General features: G+C 39.1%; 1 protein-coding gene and 1 pseudogene across 12 annotated transcripts in view; one reads left to right on the forward strand and one right to left on the reverse strand.

The window, feature by feature from the left end:
- Window positions 1-18828, forward strand: part of iqsec1 (IQ motif and Sec7 domain ArfGEF 1) — a 453315-nt gene that overhangs the window by 224940 nt on the left and 209547 nt on the right. For 7 of the 12 annotated variants that reach the window (XM_062973848.1, XM_062973849.1, XM_062973836.1 and 4 more), the window contains one exon: window positions 7499-7543. The exons of the other annotated variants lie outside the window; for them this stretch is intronic. In XM_062973848.1, the coding sequence (XP_062829918.1) occupies window positions 7499-7543 (45 nt within the window). The remainder of the gene's footprint in view (window positions 1-7498; window positions 7544-18828) is intronic. 12 annotated transcript variants of the gene reach the window in all.
- On the reverse strand, window positions 17567-18140 carry LOC134297161 (signal peptidase complex subunit 1-like; annotated as a pseudogene).

The following is an 18828-nucleotide window of genomic DNA, read 5'->3' on the forward strand; positions in this document are numbered from 1 at the left end:
TTTCTGTGATTATAAAAGTAACGAAAAATGGTAAAAGGAGTGAGGTTGCATATGTAAATTTCATTCACAATATGCTTAGCTATGCTTCTGTTGGGGGATTAAATAGATTGCAAGAAGCAACTACATTATTTTGAACTTCTAGTTAATAAAATATATCTGTTTGAAAATGGAATCTCTTTATGGAACCTATGAAGTAACTGCCTGTAATACTTTGGTGTTTGTATCATGGTGCTTGAACTTCTCTTGGAGAAAGAAGTGATGATTAATTGATTAAAGTTGACAGAAGCTTATAGGAGACTATTCACACCAACAGCTTTCCATGTGGATCTTTCTCCCAAGTGACATCATTGTTAGATTTGACTATCACTAGGTAAACCCACATTCAAAGTCCCATTCAGCCAGGAAGTTTATGAGGAAATAAACATGGAAAGGAAGACCATATGTGCTACTTTGAGCTTTTTGGAGAAAAGATCGGATATACATGTAATAAATAAATAAATAAATAAGTGAATGGTTCTTTCAAAATTACAGTCTGAGAAAATTAGGCCAGAAAATGTTGATGGTTACAGGTGGACATAGACTTGGTGATCACTTTGGTCCAGAACCAGTATCAATCAACCCAACCTTTTGTCGATACGTTGTGCAAATGAGCTTTCTTCTCGGGCAGCATCTGCAATGAGAGTTATGGGATTCCACATGAGTAGTCACCACTGTGTTGTTCTTCTGCTACAGGGATGTGTGACAAAAGACAAACTGCCCACCCCCTTCAGCTTTGTATCAACAATACCATGATACCATAAGGACACTTCCAGTTACTTTGGTGGGTATGCAAACCAGCAACATCTTCTTCCTGGATTTGGATCCCATATCGAAACCATCCCAAAGTTGTTACAAGATAAATACATTTAAACATGACATCAACCAAAAACAAAGGGAGGGTGAGTGGACAAAGCTCCAAAGTCAACTGAGGCTGGAGCTATAGGGAGCTGATTTATATCATGGGTTACCTGACTAGAGGGAAACCTTCAGCTCGTCTCTCCAGTCTTGCCCATTTGGTCAATGAATTTGGGAGCTATTTCTCACCCCTTTACAGAGCCAAGGAAATCCCTGCAGCATATGGGAAGGAGAAGCCTAACACTATTGTTTTCATGACACATACCGCTTGGCACAGCTCCAGAGCTGTAAATGCACTTCATGATAAGTTGTACGAAACCCACCTCAATGTAAGGCTAAAATCCTATAGCATTCGTCTGATAGGAGAACAGACACTTTTAGTGGAATAGATGCCCTGTTCTCTGTACAACCACAACATATTCTCTGTAGGATTGAAGGACACTCCAGAATGACTTAGAAGTTGTGAGGATAACATGGGATAAAGAAGGAGAAGTTTCACAACATGATGTTGCCTAAATGTTTGTGAGACAAAGAAAAATATTTTTAGGAGAACAAGCAAATGGGATGGTGATTAATTTTCAGCACAGATTATTAAAACTTTAATAGAAATATATTGTACACTGCTTTGCTATCTCATTTCAACTATAGCGATTTACACATACCTTGATTAAATCATGTATTTGACTTAATTTGAGCTAACTGACTTCTTCAAATAAGGCAAGCCTGGAGCATTATGGAAGACAAAGTAGAATTCGGTCACCCAGTTCTGTTATTCCTTTGAGAAAAGCTGACATAACTATCAAAGTTATTCCTGTGAGCAACATTTTTCTCTTGCATCTTTTCATGTCTGTTCCTCTAGAAAACCTTGTACATAATAAAATGTTCTTAGGGGGAAAAAAGTCACCTCTTTCTTTATTCTGTGCCACCACTCCTATTCGTATTAGCTATATTAAAGATTAAAGGAATAATTTACATGTATGCCTATGTGTAAATCACAATGATCCCAGTTCACTTTTTTCTTTGATATGATCAGTTATTTCAGATTGTACTTCTTCCTCTTCTCTTTCTCTCTGTTAAAAAAACCACAGGGATTATTGTGCATGGAAGAGTTGCACAACTGTGACTATAAATACTAATAAGGATTGTAGCCAGATTGCCTACATAGCCAGACTATATGTCAGCATTTTTTTTAGAAAAGGAAGAAAATGCTGACAGTTTGTCCAAGTTAAGAATCATTCCCTCTGTTATAATTTTACATATTTCTGACATGCCAAGAATAATAATATATAATATATAAGAAAATCTTCATATATTGCACTCCATTGTACCATATAACAATTTCATTGGAAAACAGTTCCTTGCTTATTAAGGAAAGAGTGAGACTGGGGTAAAAGAGAATTGTACATATGAATGCTTCTTTCAGAAAGGGTATTTTCAGTGCCAATGATGTTTTTATTATTATTGTTAATATAGTATTTCATTTTTTCATATTTTCAGGACCAATGATCCCAAACATAAGGACATATCTGTCAGCACCCACTCCCCCTTCTTTCTTTATTTATGTTCCTCCCAGGGTGCCATTTGACCTTTGCTGTGGACTTAGCCATGGCTTCCATGTGAGGAGTAAAATGTTGTGATGTGGCAGGCCAGACAGAGCACAAAATTGGGGCTCCTATCAGGATTTCAGTCTTCAAAGAAAGCATAATCCAAAGCCCATGAACAGCTACTTCAAAGGGTGTTTGATGCTTCTTATTGTGTGGAGCTGTAGGAGGGCGAGGTTTATCTGGTTTTCAATCCCTTGCTTTCCTGTAAATTGCCTTCAACTACATTATTTTCTATAGTGTTTTATTTCCATAAATGAAAATTGAAAGGGGAAAGTTAAGATGATGTGGACTTATGCAGGTGTGTCAGGTTTTTTTTCTCTTCACTTTTATGTCAAGTGAAAAGGCTAGTCATATTACTGAAATCTCAGTCTAGGAACATATGAGGTTAGAAATTGTTCTTTTTCATAAAAAAAAAAAGCATCTGTGTCATGTTTATTGAGGAAAGAAGGGAGTTACTAGTGTGGTGTGCTTTAAACAGTTAAGGGAAGGAAGGATTTTAATCTGAATTTATTATGCAGATATCTGGATGACAGCAGGATATTAAGCATACAATTATGGTGGAATTATGTGGTGGAAATCCCTTTACATGCTCACAAGACTTGGGACATCTTAAACCTATCTTTGGTCTACCCTTTCTCCTCTGGAGAATTAAGGTGGCAGACTCCGGAATATCATCTATTCCTAGCCCATTTTATAAATATCATACCCACTGTAAGCTATCCAGTTAGGACCATATCACACTATACTGTTAAAGCACTGTTATTTTGCTTTCGTTGCCATTGTTTTCATATATCTGAAGGGGTGTGTGCATGGTTTTGTTGGAAATAGCAACCTTCTCAAGCCTCCACTAGTTGTTTGTTGTGTATTTGGTTCAGATTGTTTACTATATTATATATGTGTGTATTGGTTTGCAGTTTTTTCCTCTTTGTTGTGGGAGGGGCTACAGGCCATGTGATCAGGTCTGGGCTTGTTCAGGACTCAGACTCCATTTTAGAACAGTATTCTTCAGACTTCAGTAGGAACAGAAGCCATTAGACTCCATTGTACTATCAGACTAGACAGAAACTCTATTAGACTCTCAGAACAGATAGATGCTTTAGATTATGGAGTTTTGATTCTGAGAAAGATGCCCTATGTTACCTACACATAGAAACTACTTCAAATCTATTTGAAACTGGATTGATAAGCAAAATGCCTGTATGCTGAATACATAGAATCATAGAATCATAGAATCATAGAATAGTAGAGTTGGAAGAGACCTCATGGGCCATCCAGTCCAACCCCCTGCCAAGAAGCAGGAAATTGCATTCAAAGCACCCCTGACAGATGGCCATGCAGCCTCTGTTTAAAAGTCTCCAAAGAAGGAGCCTCCACCACACTCCGGGGCAGAGAGTTCCACAGCCCTCACAGTGAGGAAATTCTTCCTGATGTTCAGGTGGAACCTTCTTTCCTGTAGTTTGAAGCCATTGTTCCGCGTCCTAGTCTGCAGGGCAGCAGAAAACAAGCCTGCTCCTCCCTATGACTTCCCTTCACATATTTGTACATGGCTATCATGTCTCTTCTCAGCCTTCTCCTCTGCAGGCTAAACATGCTTAGTTCTTTAAGCCACTCCTCATAGGGCTTGTTCTCCAGACCCTTGATCATTTTAATTGCCCTCCTCTGGACAATGTCCAGCTTGTCAACATCTCCCTTCAATTGCGGTGCCCAAAATTGGACACAGTATTCCAGGTGTGGTCTGATCAAGGCAGAATAGAGGGGGAGCATGACTTCCCTGGGTCTAGATGCTATACTCCTATTTATGCAGGCCAGAATCCCATTGGCATTTTTAGCAGCCACATCACATTGTAGGCTCATATTTAACTTGTTGTCCATGAGGACTCCAAGATCTTTTTCTCACGTACTGCTGTCGAGCCAGGCATTGTCCCCCATTCTGTATCTTTGCATTTCATTTTTTCTGCTGAAGTGAAGTATCTTGCATTTGTCCCTGTTGAACTTCATTTTGTTAGTTTTGGCCCATCTCTCTAGTCTGTCAAGATCGTTTTGAATTCTGCTCCTGTCTTCTCTAGTGTTAGCTATCCCTCCCAGTTTGGTGTCATCTGAAAACGTAATGATCGTGCCTTCTAACCCTTCGTCAAAGTCGTTAATAAAGATGTTGAACAGAACCCTGGCCCAGGAAGGAACCCTGCGGCACTCCATGACATTTAACATGACGTTAAATAAACCCATTGCTGTATGTTACTTTTAAAGAAGTTTTCTTATTTTTGTCTCTTGAGAGCATGATTTCAGGGCAAATATATTTTATGGGAGATTCAATGTTTTGGGGTAATTGAAAAGAACACTTCTGAAACTCTGCTATGCATGTGTGTGTGTTTGTGCATTGGCATATCTTTGTTCCTAACAGAAAAAAGAAATATCTAAGTTTATCAGTCTAACAGCTGAGAAACCTGATTGCCTTTCATGAATGCCATTTTCCCAAAAGGTTATGACTCTAACAGGGCATACTCTTACCAAGAGGTTATGGCATCATATTTCAAAAGGTTAGGACTTCTAGCAAAGTCATGCCTTTCCAAAGATCATAAAATCTCCAAAAGGTTATCGAGATTCCCATTTTTCAAAAGGTTTAAGGGCAAAATTTCCCCAAAAATATCATTACTTTTTAAAAGACATCTGTGAGGCTCAGTGGCTTTGGGGAGATGGTCTGGGGCTTCATGGGCCATAAAAAATGGACCCAGAGCCACTTATGTAACACAGACCACGCTATGCCCACAAATGTGTTAAATCATGCATGTTGCAGTGGCATATTGAAAATAGTATCTAAAACAATTGATGACTTACTTACTTAGGTGATCCCTCGTTGTCTGAGGATGATTGTCTTCCAGATGTAGTGTTCTCGTGATGGGTATGTAGGTGACTGTGGAGCCCTATTCTTGACCCACATGTACTTCTACAGTGAAGACACTAGTTTCCAGATGGAAGGTGGTCCTGGTCAGGGTTGGCTTGACATGCCTTCCTTTTGGCACATTTCTCCCTTTCACCCTCCATTCATGCCTCCTCAAATTCCATAGCACTGCTGGTCACAGTTGACCTCCAGCTAGAGCGCACAAGGGCCAGGGCTTCCCAGTTCTCAGTGTCTGTGCCACAGTTTTTAAAGTTGGCTTCAAGCCCATCTTTAAATCTCTTTTCCTGTCCACCAACATTCTGTTTTCCGTTCTTGAGTTGGGAGTAGAGTAGCTGCTTTGGGAGACGGTGATCAGGCATTTGGACAACATGGCCAGTCCAGCAGAGTTGATAGCGTAGGAACATGCTGGTGGTCTTTGCTTCTTCCAGCATGCTGACATTTGTCCGCCTGCCTTCCCAAGATATTTGCAGGATTCTTCAGAGGCAAGCTGATAGAATCATTCCAGGAGTTGAGTGTGACATCTGTCCACATTTTGCAGGCATATAGCAGGGTTGGGAGGACAATAGCTTTATAAACAAACACCTTGGTATCCCTACAGATGTCCAGGTTCTCAAACACTCTCTGCTTCATTCAGAGAAATGCTGCACTCGCAGAGCTCAGGTGGTGTTGTATCTCAGTGTCGATGTTTACTTTTGTGGAGAGGTGGCTGCCAAGGTAGCGGAAATAGTCTACATTTTCTAGTGTTTCTCCATTAAGCTGTATTTCTGGCATTTCAGAGGAGTTGGATGGTGCCTGTTGGAAGAGCAAATTGGTTTTCTCGATGTTCAATGAGAGGCTGAGTGTCTTGTATGCTTCTGCAAAGGTGTTTAGAGTGGCTTGTAGGTCGTCTTCTGAATGTGCACAAACTATGGCATATTGGAGTTCTGTAACAGATGTTTTTGTGACATTGGTTTTGGCTTTCAGTCTGCTGAGGTTAAATAGCTTGCCATCAGTCCGATAGATGATTTCCACTCCGGTGGGAAGCTTCCCATCAACAAGATGAAGTATCATAGTGATGAAGATGTAAAATAAGGTTGGGCAATATCACACTGTTTGACACCTGATTCCACCTTAAATGGGTCACTTTGGGAGCCATTGCTGTCCAAGACTGTTGCCACCAGGTCATCATGGAGGAGCTGAAGGATGTTCACAAATTTGTCAGGACACCCGATTTTTTTGGAGGATGGTCCAGAGAGCGCTGCAATTTACTGTGTCGAATGCCTTTGCAAGGTCAATGAATGCCATATACAGAGGTTGATTTTGTTCCCTGCATTTTTCTTGGAGCTGTCGAGCAGTGAAGATCATGTCCACTGTTCCTCTGGAGGGGCAGAAGCCATTCTGAGATTCTGGTAGGGTGTATTCAGAAACAGGGAGAAGGTGGTTTGCAAGGATCCTTGCGAGGATTTTCCCAGCAGAGATTAGAAGGGAGATACCTTGATAATTTCCGCAGTCTGTTCTATCCCCTTTCTTGAAAAGAGTAGTGATGGTGGCATCCTTGAAATCTGTTGGGATTTTCTCAGTCATCCACACTTTTTCAATGAGATGGTGGAGTTCTTGTATCAGCAGGTCCACCCTCTGTAAAAATTTCAGCAGGGATTGATGAACATAGGTACTGTAAATGGCTTGAAACCATGAACAAAAATATTAGAGCCATCTGATTTTCTGAAGCATATTATATGATATACAGCAATAATATAGCACCCAATCAATATTTGTACATTATTAAATGTAGTAAGAATTTGTGTCTGTTGGTCCAGTTAGAAATGAATAAATATTTACATTTTGAATTTGTAGCAATGTATAGATCAATAGAACTAATATCTCAAAGCACTACTTTGGCATGTTAGAAGCTTTTTTGTGGTATGGCATTGAGATTTACATTACCTTTTTAAAAAACCAACTTGTAGAATTTAAGACCATGTTAAAATCATATCATTCATTCTGTTCTAGTATAAAGATATTAATTTTCTAAAATATTAAATCACTTGTTATATAATTTATATGGGTCTTTCTTTGCTAGCTTGTCAAATGTTTAACATTGTTAATTTTATTCTTTTGCAAGGACTTCCTTGGAAACAAGAAGCAGCCTTTCAACTGATCCGCTCAGGTACAATGTGCTACATATTTTTTAACAAATCAAAAGTTGATTTGTACCACACATTTGTGATCTAATTATACAAATTTATTTTGCTATTACTAACACAAACAAAAACTTGTGGCATATTTTTCAATATTCAAAGCCTAACACAGGTAAAGAGACAGCAACGCAATTACCATCCACATGAGGTGGCTGTAACTATGTTTCCCTCCCCCCAACTCACCCGTCCCTCATTTTTAATGTTGTGTGTTGCACTCCTAATTACTGAATTAACAGTAAGTAATTCATATCAGGGGAAGTATTTATTAAGTATTAAAGAGAAAATATACCACCATCAGTTTCCCATTGACCTACCTGAAAAATTCCAAGTTAGTAGGCCAGCTGCATGTATTGTATATGAACACTTTATAGACACTATAGTTCTCGTAGATTACCAAGGAGTTATGCCCTCCTGAATTATTGATAATTAATTGGTGTTTTTTGACTGACACCTTAGCTGTAAAAAGAAAAAAGAAAAGAAATGGCTCTGAGGCAGAATACTATCTGAGCTGTTTTGAATCAAAACAGCTAAATGAAGGGCAACAGTGTAACTTCGTAGCATATTTCCATATTAAACTAAGGCAGTAGAAAATGCTAATACAGCTGATTTTTGTCTATTCCCGCTTCTTCTTTGATCCAAGCTTTATTTTTTTCCCAAGCTTCACATGAGGTTAGCTGGATCTAAGCCACTTCTTTCAAGCCTTTCCCTTTGCCAGCTATTAATGTGAAATGCTCATAGAAGCTGGAAAAATGGCAACATTTTTTCAGTTTTCTGCAAAATGACTGGAGGATTTTGATCTGGAACCTAATGTGTAGTCTTTCCACCAGCCTGTCTTGTTATCGTGATAATAAATGCTCTTTAAAGTCTATTTCAAGAGTATTCCCTGTCATTCAAGGCTTTGCCACTGCTTGAAATACAGATACATCACATAAAAATGTCTGAGTGTACCAAATACTTGTTGTTTCTACTATGTCTGATTGCACTCAGGATATCAGTTCTGAATTAAACATTATTTCCACAATGTCACTGGAACTAAGAACAGCTTTGTGTTGTTCTCAAAAGTGCAAGACAGGGTATGGGATTATAGTGTAGACAAAACAAAATAACCATCTGCATAAAAATTTATTCAGGTTAGAGTAACATTTGCTCTAATATCTGCCAATGGTGACTGGCTTCCCTGTGAATGTATCATACTGGAGCACATGATGCTGTAAACTAATATAGTTGGCAGCAATTGGAGGAAAACATGACACACAGTCTCTGAGTGATGGTACAGTCTGGTAAATGTTGCCCAACAAAAGCTTCAGGGATTTAAATGCAGCTAGAGATACAAATTGAATTTCAGTTCTTGGTGATAGCATAATATTAATTTAATGATAATACAAAATCTAGGAGAGCTTTCACAAATATTTGACTCGTCATCTTTCAGTCCAGCACTTTATGAAAATTTGCTGAAATCGTAATGGAATTAGAAAGGTGGGAAAGACTTTTGGACTGAATTTTAGTGAAGCTTAGAAAGAGCTGTAATAATTCACATCCTTCCTGCCACACATGCACACACACCATCTCAAGATAAATATGGCATTTGTCTATCATATATATAGCAACAAGAGAGAAACTGCAGATTTGAAGGTCAAGAAATGTGACACAGAAATAATAAATGGCCTGTGTGTTATATGCAGATACTGCTGTATCTGTTGAAAGGTTTGGTTCCAAAAAGGTTATGCCACAATAGCTTTGAAATATGTTAAAGAGCCCAAAGATCCTCTTCATTTTTTTCCCTGCAAGACAATAATGTAGGCACCATTCTGAAATGTCCAGTCCTGTCATGACAGTGTGTCTGAACTGTGGCACAGTAATTGTTGTTTGAACTATGGTTGGATGTAGACATAGTGAAGCAAGAGAAAAGGTTTGTTCATTAGATTCAACACTCTGCCCAGATATGCTCATTGCCCATTTACAAAAAACAATTTGTGTGGTTTGAATAGTTCTGCATTTGTATACATCTACAATTTTTGCAACAAATGAGATAAGCCCAAGCAGGGTATCATAGAAGATAGTACTGCAGATGACCAAATCTTCCATGTAACCATCCTTAACTGTAGATACTGTCTCACAGTATTAGCAATATACATTATGCAAGTATTCATGTCATACATCCCAATAGATCTGCCTCTTAATTTAGATTCTAAAACATCAGGAATAATTATTATACAAGTGATATTGTTTCTTATTCCTATTTTATAGCTAATTAAGAAATGCTGTTCATTTTATACATATACATTTGGGGGTTTATATAAGACTATTCATACAAAAGCTGTTTCTAACGAGGCTCCAGAAGCTAAAATGTGATGCACAGTGACTGGAGCGCAGAGGCTGGAAAACTCAACTTATATTCAACAAGGCACAATATAGAGAACATATTGTCCCTATAGGTTGACAGAATGTGCTGCAAAGAAAGCTTTCATCTTTGCATTCACTACCATCAACCATGGCATCCTTCTGTTAATTGGAGGCACTGTGCTTCAGTGGTTCTGGTCTTACCTTTAAGTTAGATTCCAGATGGTGCTTGGAGGAAGCTGATCTTATAAAAAAAAGAGCTGTTATATGGCATGCCACAAGATGCCATTCTGCTCCCAATGCTACATTCAATATCTCCATGAAGCTTCTGGGAGAGATTATCTCTAAACATGAAGCAGGATCCTATCAGCATGCTGCTGACACCCAAATATTTTTCTCTATGCTTTCAAAAAGATCCCCAGCTAAGGATAGTGTTCCTCCTCTGAATGAACATCGAGAGGAGGTAATGGGTTAGATGTGGACAAGCAAATCTGGGGCTGAATCCAAACAAAATGGAAGTGGTTATTGTCAAGGGTTCTATCCTGGGTTTGGAGTTCTGTCAATCAGTTTGTATTTAGTTTACACTCTCTTTGAAAGACTATGTTTATAGCCTGGGAGTGCTTCTGGACCTGTCACTCAAAAAGACAGCTCAGATAGATGGAACAGCCAGGGGTGCCTATTGTCAGCTTTTGTTGTTATGCCAGATGTGCACCTTCCTAGAACTGGAGGACCTTAAAACAGTAGTTCAGTGTACAACAGTGTGATGCGCTTTACCCAATGGCTATCTTTGAACCAAGTTTGGAAAGTTCAGTTGGTTCAAAACATGGCAACCAGATTGGTTACTGGTACATCATAAATCACTCCCCTGCTGGTAATTAGTTTCCAGATAAAGTAGAAAGTGTTGGTTGTTGCCTTTAAAGCCCTACATTGTTTGAGTCTGGCATATCTATGGAATCCGCCCCTCAGAGTCTGCGGAGAATATTTACTCCAGCCAGCTAGGACTAGGGGGGCATCTACCCAGGCCAAATGTATGTTGGTTCGGGGATGAATGGACTCTGCACCATCCACACAATGCATGGGTCCATTCACATTAACTTAGCCTTGTCCCATGATTAAAAAATGTGGGATGTTCCAGATCTTCGCTGCACTTTGGGCCAGTGTAAACATTTGGACCGCTTCTTATTTGGAAATGACTGTGGCTGTTTACACAGCCACCCCCTTTGCCCCAGCCTGGAGACAAAAATGGCACTTACCTTCGCCTTAGCAGCAACCACCACACATGAAACTGGTGGTGGTTGCCTCCAGATACTCCTTCTCATGAATGCAGAACTCCCTTATGGCAGAGACTGAGATCCAAGGAAGGTTTCTTACTTGAAGAGGCAGTGGGATAATTTTTTTCAATCCTGTTATTGGTATTCTTAAGAGAATAGCAGTGGGATATTGAAGAGGCAATGGGATATATTTTTTCAATTATATTATTGCTACTCTTAAAGCACCTTCATCCCTGAAAAATGCCTAGAGCCATTTTTTGGGTAGTGCAGTGGGAAAGAAGAATCAGTGAAAATCATCTTACCTCAATTTTTCCATGGGACCATCCCAAAAGCAAAATGCCTCTCATGGGGTGTCTGGATCCAACCCATAGTGTCAGGACCCAGGCTGCAGAGCACCAATAACCATACGCTGAGGCCAGAATCTATCTAATATCTTTATTAAAGAATTACATAAAGTCAATAAAAACAAGTGTAGAATATAGTCCAGAAGTAGACCCTTCAGGAAAGGTCAAATATAGTCCAGGAAAGCAATGTCCAATATATGATATTAAAGTCCAAAGTTATAATCCACTTCACCGAAACACACACTATTTAGCAAGCAATAGTGTGGGGAACTGTTCATAGTCTTTGAGGCTCAAGGTAAATCCGAAGGAAGGGAAAACAAGGCTGGAATCCGAGAAGCAGGGTCCGTGGTTTAAAACGCAAGGCAAGGCAAGACTTGAGACTTGGCAAGGTCCAACTTGAAACAAGACAATCCTGGAACAAGAACTGAGTCCATAGAAATCCGTGGAACAAGGCAGGGCTGGAAACTTGATTCAGGAGCTGGGAACTGGGGTACGAAGTCTACACACGATCTCACTCCACGAGCTGACGAATTGACTCCGCAAGGAATCCTTTGTGGCCAAACATCTATATAGGATCTTGTTTTCCCGCCAAAGACTTAATCATCTAATTGTCTGGCAGCTATCCGGGCGCTTCGGCGAGTCACCTCCCGAGCGCGTCTATCTTGATTATAATAAAGGCGGCGAGAAAATGGGGGAGATTTCTCCTCAAGGCTTGTTTGGCTGACTTCTTGTGGGCAAACATCCTGCAGCTGCAAGGGCTCCAAATCTGGCAGAAACGGTGGGAATCCCAAGTTTTCCTCTTCATCTGTCACAACAGTACTAGGAACGGGACTACATGGCCCATGAGTCATCACACATAGAAAGAAAGTAAATAATGGTTCTATCTTTACTGTCAGTATGAATCTGCTTAAGGAATGACCCAGGTGCTGTTGTATTGAAAGTTTCTATAGCAATACACTCAGAAAGAAAAATAATCATATCTTAGAAACAGTGTTTAAGGACATTCAACCTGGAACTTCGAATCTGATTAGCACACCGTGCTTTCCAGCAAGGAAAAAAATAGTTCGCAATTTTGTATTTTCAGTGAAGGTTCATAGCAGTTAAAAAGCTACTCCTCCAAAACTTTGACAACCCCTAATACTGATTATACTGTACCATGTTCAAAGTAGACCCACTGAATCACGAGAACTTGGTAAGTCAGCACTTAAGGTATGTAATTTTCACTGGTTCTATGGGTCCATTATTATCTTATCTGATTGTATTTTTTCTGTTATAAATAAATCCATGTCTTAAATATGTAGCCTTGGTCTTCAAATAAAATGTAAAGAACATGTATCTCTGTCTTTATATGAATATATTTATGTATATCCATCTCAAGCTTATCAGCACCCAATATTTGCATTTTATGCAAATAGCTGTGAAGATATTTTACCTGTCTTTGGTACTCCTTTTCAATAATATTTCATTGGCCTGTAAGCCAAAATAAAGTAAGTTTAAGCTGTATTAAGTTTCCAGAGCATTATCTCACCAGAAGTGTATCTTATAGAAGCCTGGCTTCTGAATCACTGATTGCTAAGGCAACCATTATTTAAGAGAAGATTTACTTATACTTTTTCAGCCTATTCATAGTTTCTTCTTAATGGCCTCTAAGAGTACTCTGCTCTCACTTGCTGTTGGCCACTGAATTCCATAAATGAATATACAACAGCTGAATGCGGCTCACTGAACATCACAGTTCAGAAGCTGCACCATGTCCAAAAGTTACTATGCTATTTAAGCTTCCGAATTTGTAGACAAAGAAAGTAGCAGGAAAATGCCTTTTGAAAGAGTGCGCTTTTATATTCAGGCTGATCGTGAGATGAAACGCAATGCACTTTACTTGTTTGTTTTCCAAGGGAAAGGGAGGAAAGATGGAGAGCATGTATGTTGAGATTGTTTTGCCTTCCATTCACAAAAGCCTCCATTAGCATTTTCTTTGAACATGGTACAGTATACTCAGTATTAGGGGCTCTCAAAGTGTTTGGAAAAGTAGCTTTTTAACCAGTATGCAACTTCACTGAAAATACGAAGTGGCAAACTATTTTTCCTTGCTGGGAAGCATTGTGGGTTGACCAGATCCAAAGTCTCATATTGAAAATCCTCACAGCACATTTGAAGGGAACTTGAAAACATGATGAAAACTCTTGTGCATATTAGAGTGGGAGGGTGACTGTTTGAGCGGACAAATTTTCATGGAATGAAAATGAAGTGAGACCATGTATGTAGCTGCCCTCCCCCCCCCCCCACACACACACACATACACATATCTAAAATAGCGTTCAAAAGGTAGTGTTACATCATCATATATAGTCTTGCCACAAATATTTCTGACTCAGTTTGCAAAGTGTTAAGACAGAATCTGTCCTTCATAGCTAAAAAGATGAACAGTTCTTGCCTATAAAAATTGCAAGAAAGAAAAACAAAAGACTGTATTTAAAAGTGTAATTGTTCTAATCCGCTTTGAATTCCCCCCAAATAATTGTTAACAAATGCCTAGTCTTAACTAGAAAGAAAGTTCCAATTATGTAAGGTTGTTAAGGAAAAGGTCTCCAGGAGGGTGGGGGACCCATGTCTCCTGCTTGTTTAGTGATTAGCCTTTCCCCTTGCTTCTTTTTCCTCAAAAACAATTTAAGTCATTCACATTTGCTTCTTGTTTCCATCACATGCATAGATATAAATATAAATACAAAATATAGCCCACAGCCACACAAGGGTGGAACAAATGAAGATGCCATAAATATGTCTTTGTAATGAATTTGTTTCCATTTAAATACAGCTAGCAATTGCCTTTATATGGTTGTCTAAGGAACAATTTGCATGAAGCGATCCAGAGCAGACGCCAAGCAGGGAAGAGGATTCACTCCTGAGATGAAAGTGTGCATATTAAACTTCGGTGCAGACCCCCACAATTTGGCCCCAATGACAACTCCTTTTCTTGGTTATTTATGCCCCAAAACAATGCTAGTGATTCTCTTCACATACAGAAGTAGCTAAAGCTTTAAAGATTATTATTTAATTGGAGAAGGGAAAATACAATGTGTCATATTTATCTACATTTTTTCATGAAAAATGCGCTCAAATTATTCCAAAACTTTTAAAATATAGCTGGAAAAAACCAGTGCTCTGTGCGCCACAAGCATCCTCACAAGGGATCAAATCCCAAATTTTGGAGAAGGTGTGTACAGAATAACATGAGAAGATGATGTGCCATGTTTGATTCTCTAATAAGCTGTCTGGGAAGGAGTGTCCTCATTTAAAAAATCTTTTGGTTTACTTCCTTGTTTTTAAAAAGCCTCCTTTATAGGGTGTGCAAGCATTATGAAATTCATTTTTCAAATGAGGAAGGATGATTTGCTCTGAAGTCTTTGACATGTGCCAACCCTTGTAGCACATGATGTATAAGTAATGTCAGAGTCTAAGCATACTGTGTGGAACTGTTAAATCTTTGAATTCTATGGATTCCAGTGAATCTATGGCATAGATGTGTACAATTCTCAGATGACTGATAGTTTATTAGATTTGTTTACTGAGAGCTACTAAATTTGGGGGGGGGGGGGTATCTGTACTGTAACTTTAGCACTCTCCATTCCTAATACCAAAGCAAAACATTAAAATATAAAATATTTAATGCTAATAATTAGAGAAGGCAATGTGGATTGCTACTGCAGTTTCTTATAACTGTCAGATTCTGGGATAAATAGTCCAACAGATGCCTTAGGTCATGACAATTTTCATTCTCTTGTGTTCTTGTCTCAATAACTGGTGAATATGATATTTTTGAGCCTTGAAATGTTAGACTGACCAGGTCTGTCCAATCAAGTGTAGCATATTGACTCTTGTCTTGTTCCACTTGTCAGATTTTAATACATCTATTCAGGATCTGAGATCAGAACCAAATTGATGGTTCGGTGATGAGAGCATACAATATGTATGTACGTCAGTAAATTTTGTGTAAATTTAACTGCTTCAAAGACTTACCTGCTCTTCTACGGCACTCCTCACAGCATATTTCATGATTTGAAAATCACCCTGACAAGCCATTTCTGGCTGGATGAGTTTGTGCAGATATTCTGTGCTTGGTAGTCCTTCTTTTTCATGGTAGTTTAAAGTTGTGTTGAATAGATTTCAGACATCTTGTGCAGGAATCTGCCGCAGTACAAAAAGGCTTTAGAGAACTTTCTACATTGTGTTGTCAAAGGCTTTCATGGCCAGGATCACAGGGTTGTTGTGTGTTTTCCTAGCAGTATGGCCAGGTTCCAGAAGTATTCTTTCCTGACGTTTTGCCCACATGGGGACAGAAGAAAAAAAAAACCCACAGCTACTGAGGCTGTGTGATCACATTAACTGATATGGTAATCTCATGTACATGCTAGATACACCTTCCTGCACTTTATGTAGATACGTAATAGAGATCCTGTATAATTTTCCAAACTGATTTCAGTTTGTATTAAAACAACTGCATGTGGTAGTAAAAGGGCCAAACCAGTGCAGGGATGCTATGGGGTGGAGCTGGGATGCAGCTTTTTGTAGATTCAACCCTAAGGTCCCCACCCTGGTAGCATTCAGGAAGAGCTTGAAAACCTGGCTCTTCACTCAGGCCTTTAGATAAAGATTGCTCATCCCCATAACAATTCTGTATCCATGACCATTTTTGTACTGGTTTGCACTTTTTACCTTTGTCAACTTGATATAGACACAGGGTCTACTCCCATCCCAATTTGCACTTCCAAGAATTTGCAGCACTTTATCAGTCACCTCGTGTTACAATATTTATATGGTGCACTTTACCCAGTCTACTTTTACAACCTCTCCGCTTTAATCCATGTTTTTATTAGTTTTGTCATTTATTTTGATTGGGTAATGTTTAAATTTTTATAATTGTGCATGTCTCTTGTCTATTGTTGTGTTTTATATTGCTATTGTTTTTATTCGGGTTTGGCCCCATGTAAGCCGCCCTGAGTCCCCTTTGGGGAGATAGAGGCAGGGTATAAAAATAAAGTTGTTGTTGTTATTATTATTATTATTATTATTATTATTATTATTATTATTATTATTATTATTATTATTAAGGTCTCCATAAGTCAGTAATGGGTGTAAAGCAGATAACAACAACAACTCCCCTATATTGGAGCAAAGGCTCAAGATGGAACTAGATGCAACTCTTTTGAGTCGAAATGGGAATTAAAATGGGCGATGTGGGCTGCCTTATGGGTAGTCTTGCCAGGTGAAACGAAGGCTTGTGTCTCCCTTTAATTGTAGAATTTCAGCAGGTGTTGTTTGTGTGGTCATTAAAGGGACATGAGTCCTGTGGCTCATTTCACCTGGCAGTTTTAGATACAAATACTAATATAAACCTTATCCCAAAAGGCTTCTGTCTATGCTAAGCATGAAGATTTGAAGATGGTTTCAGTATCATGTTTAGTTGAACATGGTCAAGAGTTTCCACAATTAAGAATACTTATAAGGCTGGGTTATCAGCCATGGGAACTCAGTATTGGTTCTAGCTGAATACCATTCCAGTACCCTCTTTATACTCTTATATTCTACATGCAGACATGTAGCCACTTCTCATGTCATGACACTGTGGACATGGGAGAGCTTTGTTTTTGCTTTTGCCTTCACTTGCCCAGCTCAGTATGGCACATGAGTACATGAATGTCATGAATGTCGATCAGGAATGGTTCACTGAAAGAAACTAGTGTTATGCTATAAAACAGACATGGGCAAACTTTAGCCCTCCAGGTGTTTTGGATTTCAACTCAGGCTGTTAGAAATTATGGGAGCTGAAATCCAAAACACCTGGAGGGCCAAAGTTTTCCCTTGCCTGTTATAGACATAGACATACACACACACACACACACACACACACACACACACACACACACACACACACACACACACATATATATATATATATATATATATATATATATATATATATGTATATGAAATATCATCGGGCTATATGGCCATGTTCCATAAGCTTTCTCTCCTGACATTTCGCCCACATCTGTGGCAGACATCCTCAGAGGTTGTGAGACTTACATTGCTTGATCCTTTTGCTGCAGCAGCAGTTATTTTTGAAAGGTGAGGAGCACTGGTTTGTGTTGCCCTGTTGCCTCTGTGACCATCCCTTGTTGTGACTTGTTTTGTTTTTGTTTTAGTGCCAAAGTAATGTCAGGGGGGAAAAAGATATGTGGGCTTTTGGGATTCCTTTTTAGTTTTCTTTCTGCAAGCTTCTTATCATCTGTTGCCAGTTCCCGAACAGGTAGCCACTTCAAAGCATTGTGGGCCACGGAGAGAGAGTGAGCAGTCACGATAAAAGAAATCCAGTTTTGAACTGAACTGTTTCGTAAGTTATACACAAACAAAGCCAATTACAGCAGTGAAAAGAATAATGGCCAGAAAACCTGCTTTGCTAGTTTCCAGCTTTTGAAGTTCACCTGTGTGAGGATGGATCTGAAAATATTGAGACTGATGCCCTTGTCAAAAGCGAACTTTGAGTCCTGTGGTTTCGATTCATGCAACCTGGAGCCAAAGGAGATGGCCGCTGCCCTTTGAGTTGGTTGAGTTCAGGTTGCTGAGGAGATGCTGAGATCAAGGTCAGGTTCCTTATCCATGCTCTTACTCTCGGGCGACCTGAAGAGATTTGTCTTGGAAACTGACCCCAAGCAAAGTCCTTTTGGTTTTAATCAGTTTGCAATCCAAATTGTGGTCAAGCTTTGTAGTCTTGCCTCTGTGCAATATTTTGAAGACAGCTTCCACTGACATAGCCCTCTTCCTGTTGTAAATGGTGCTTCTGATCCACCCTACCTCTTCCACCAGCATTATGGGGATATAAGTTCTGCAGCAATGTGGAAGCCAATTTGGATTATTGAGGTGGCGCAGAATGGGCCTTTTTTGCATAAGCTTTTCAGCAAAGAGATTGTAATGACCAATTTTAACAATGGCATTCCCAATTTACATATGAGATCAACATATCCACACATATACAAGGTACAGTAGAGTCTCACTTATCCAACATAAACGGGCCGGCAGAATGTTGGATAAGGGAATATGTTGAATAATAAGGAGGGATTAAGGAAAACCCTATTAAACATCAAATTAGGTTATGATTTTACAAATTAAGCACCAAAACATCATGTCATATAACAAATTTGACAGAAAAAGTAGTTCAATATGCAGTAATGCTATGTAGTAATTACTGTATTTACGAATTTAGCACCAAAATATAATGATGTATTGAAAACATTGTCTTCA

This window comes from Anolis carolinensis, chromosome 2 (assembly GCF_035594765.1).
Source record: "Anolis carolinensis isolate JA03-04 chromosome 2, rAnoCar3.1.pri, whole genome shotgun sequence".
Classification (NCBI taxonomy): domain Eukaryota; kingdom Metazoa; phylum Chordata; class Lepidosauria; order Squamata; family Dactyloidae; genus Anolis; species Anolis carolinensis.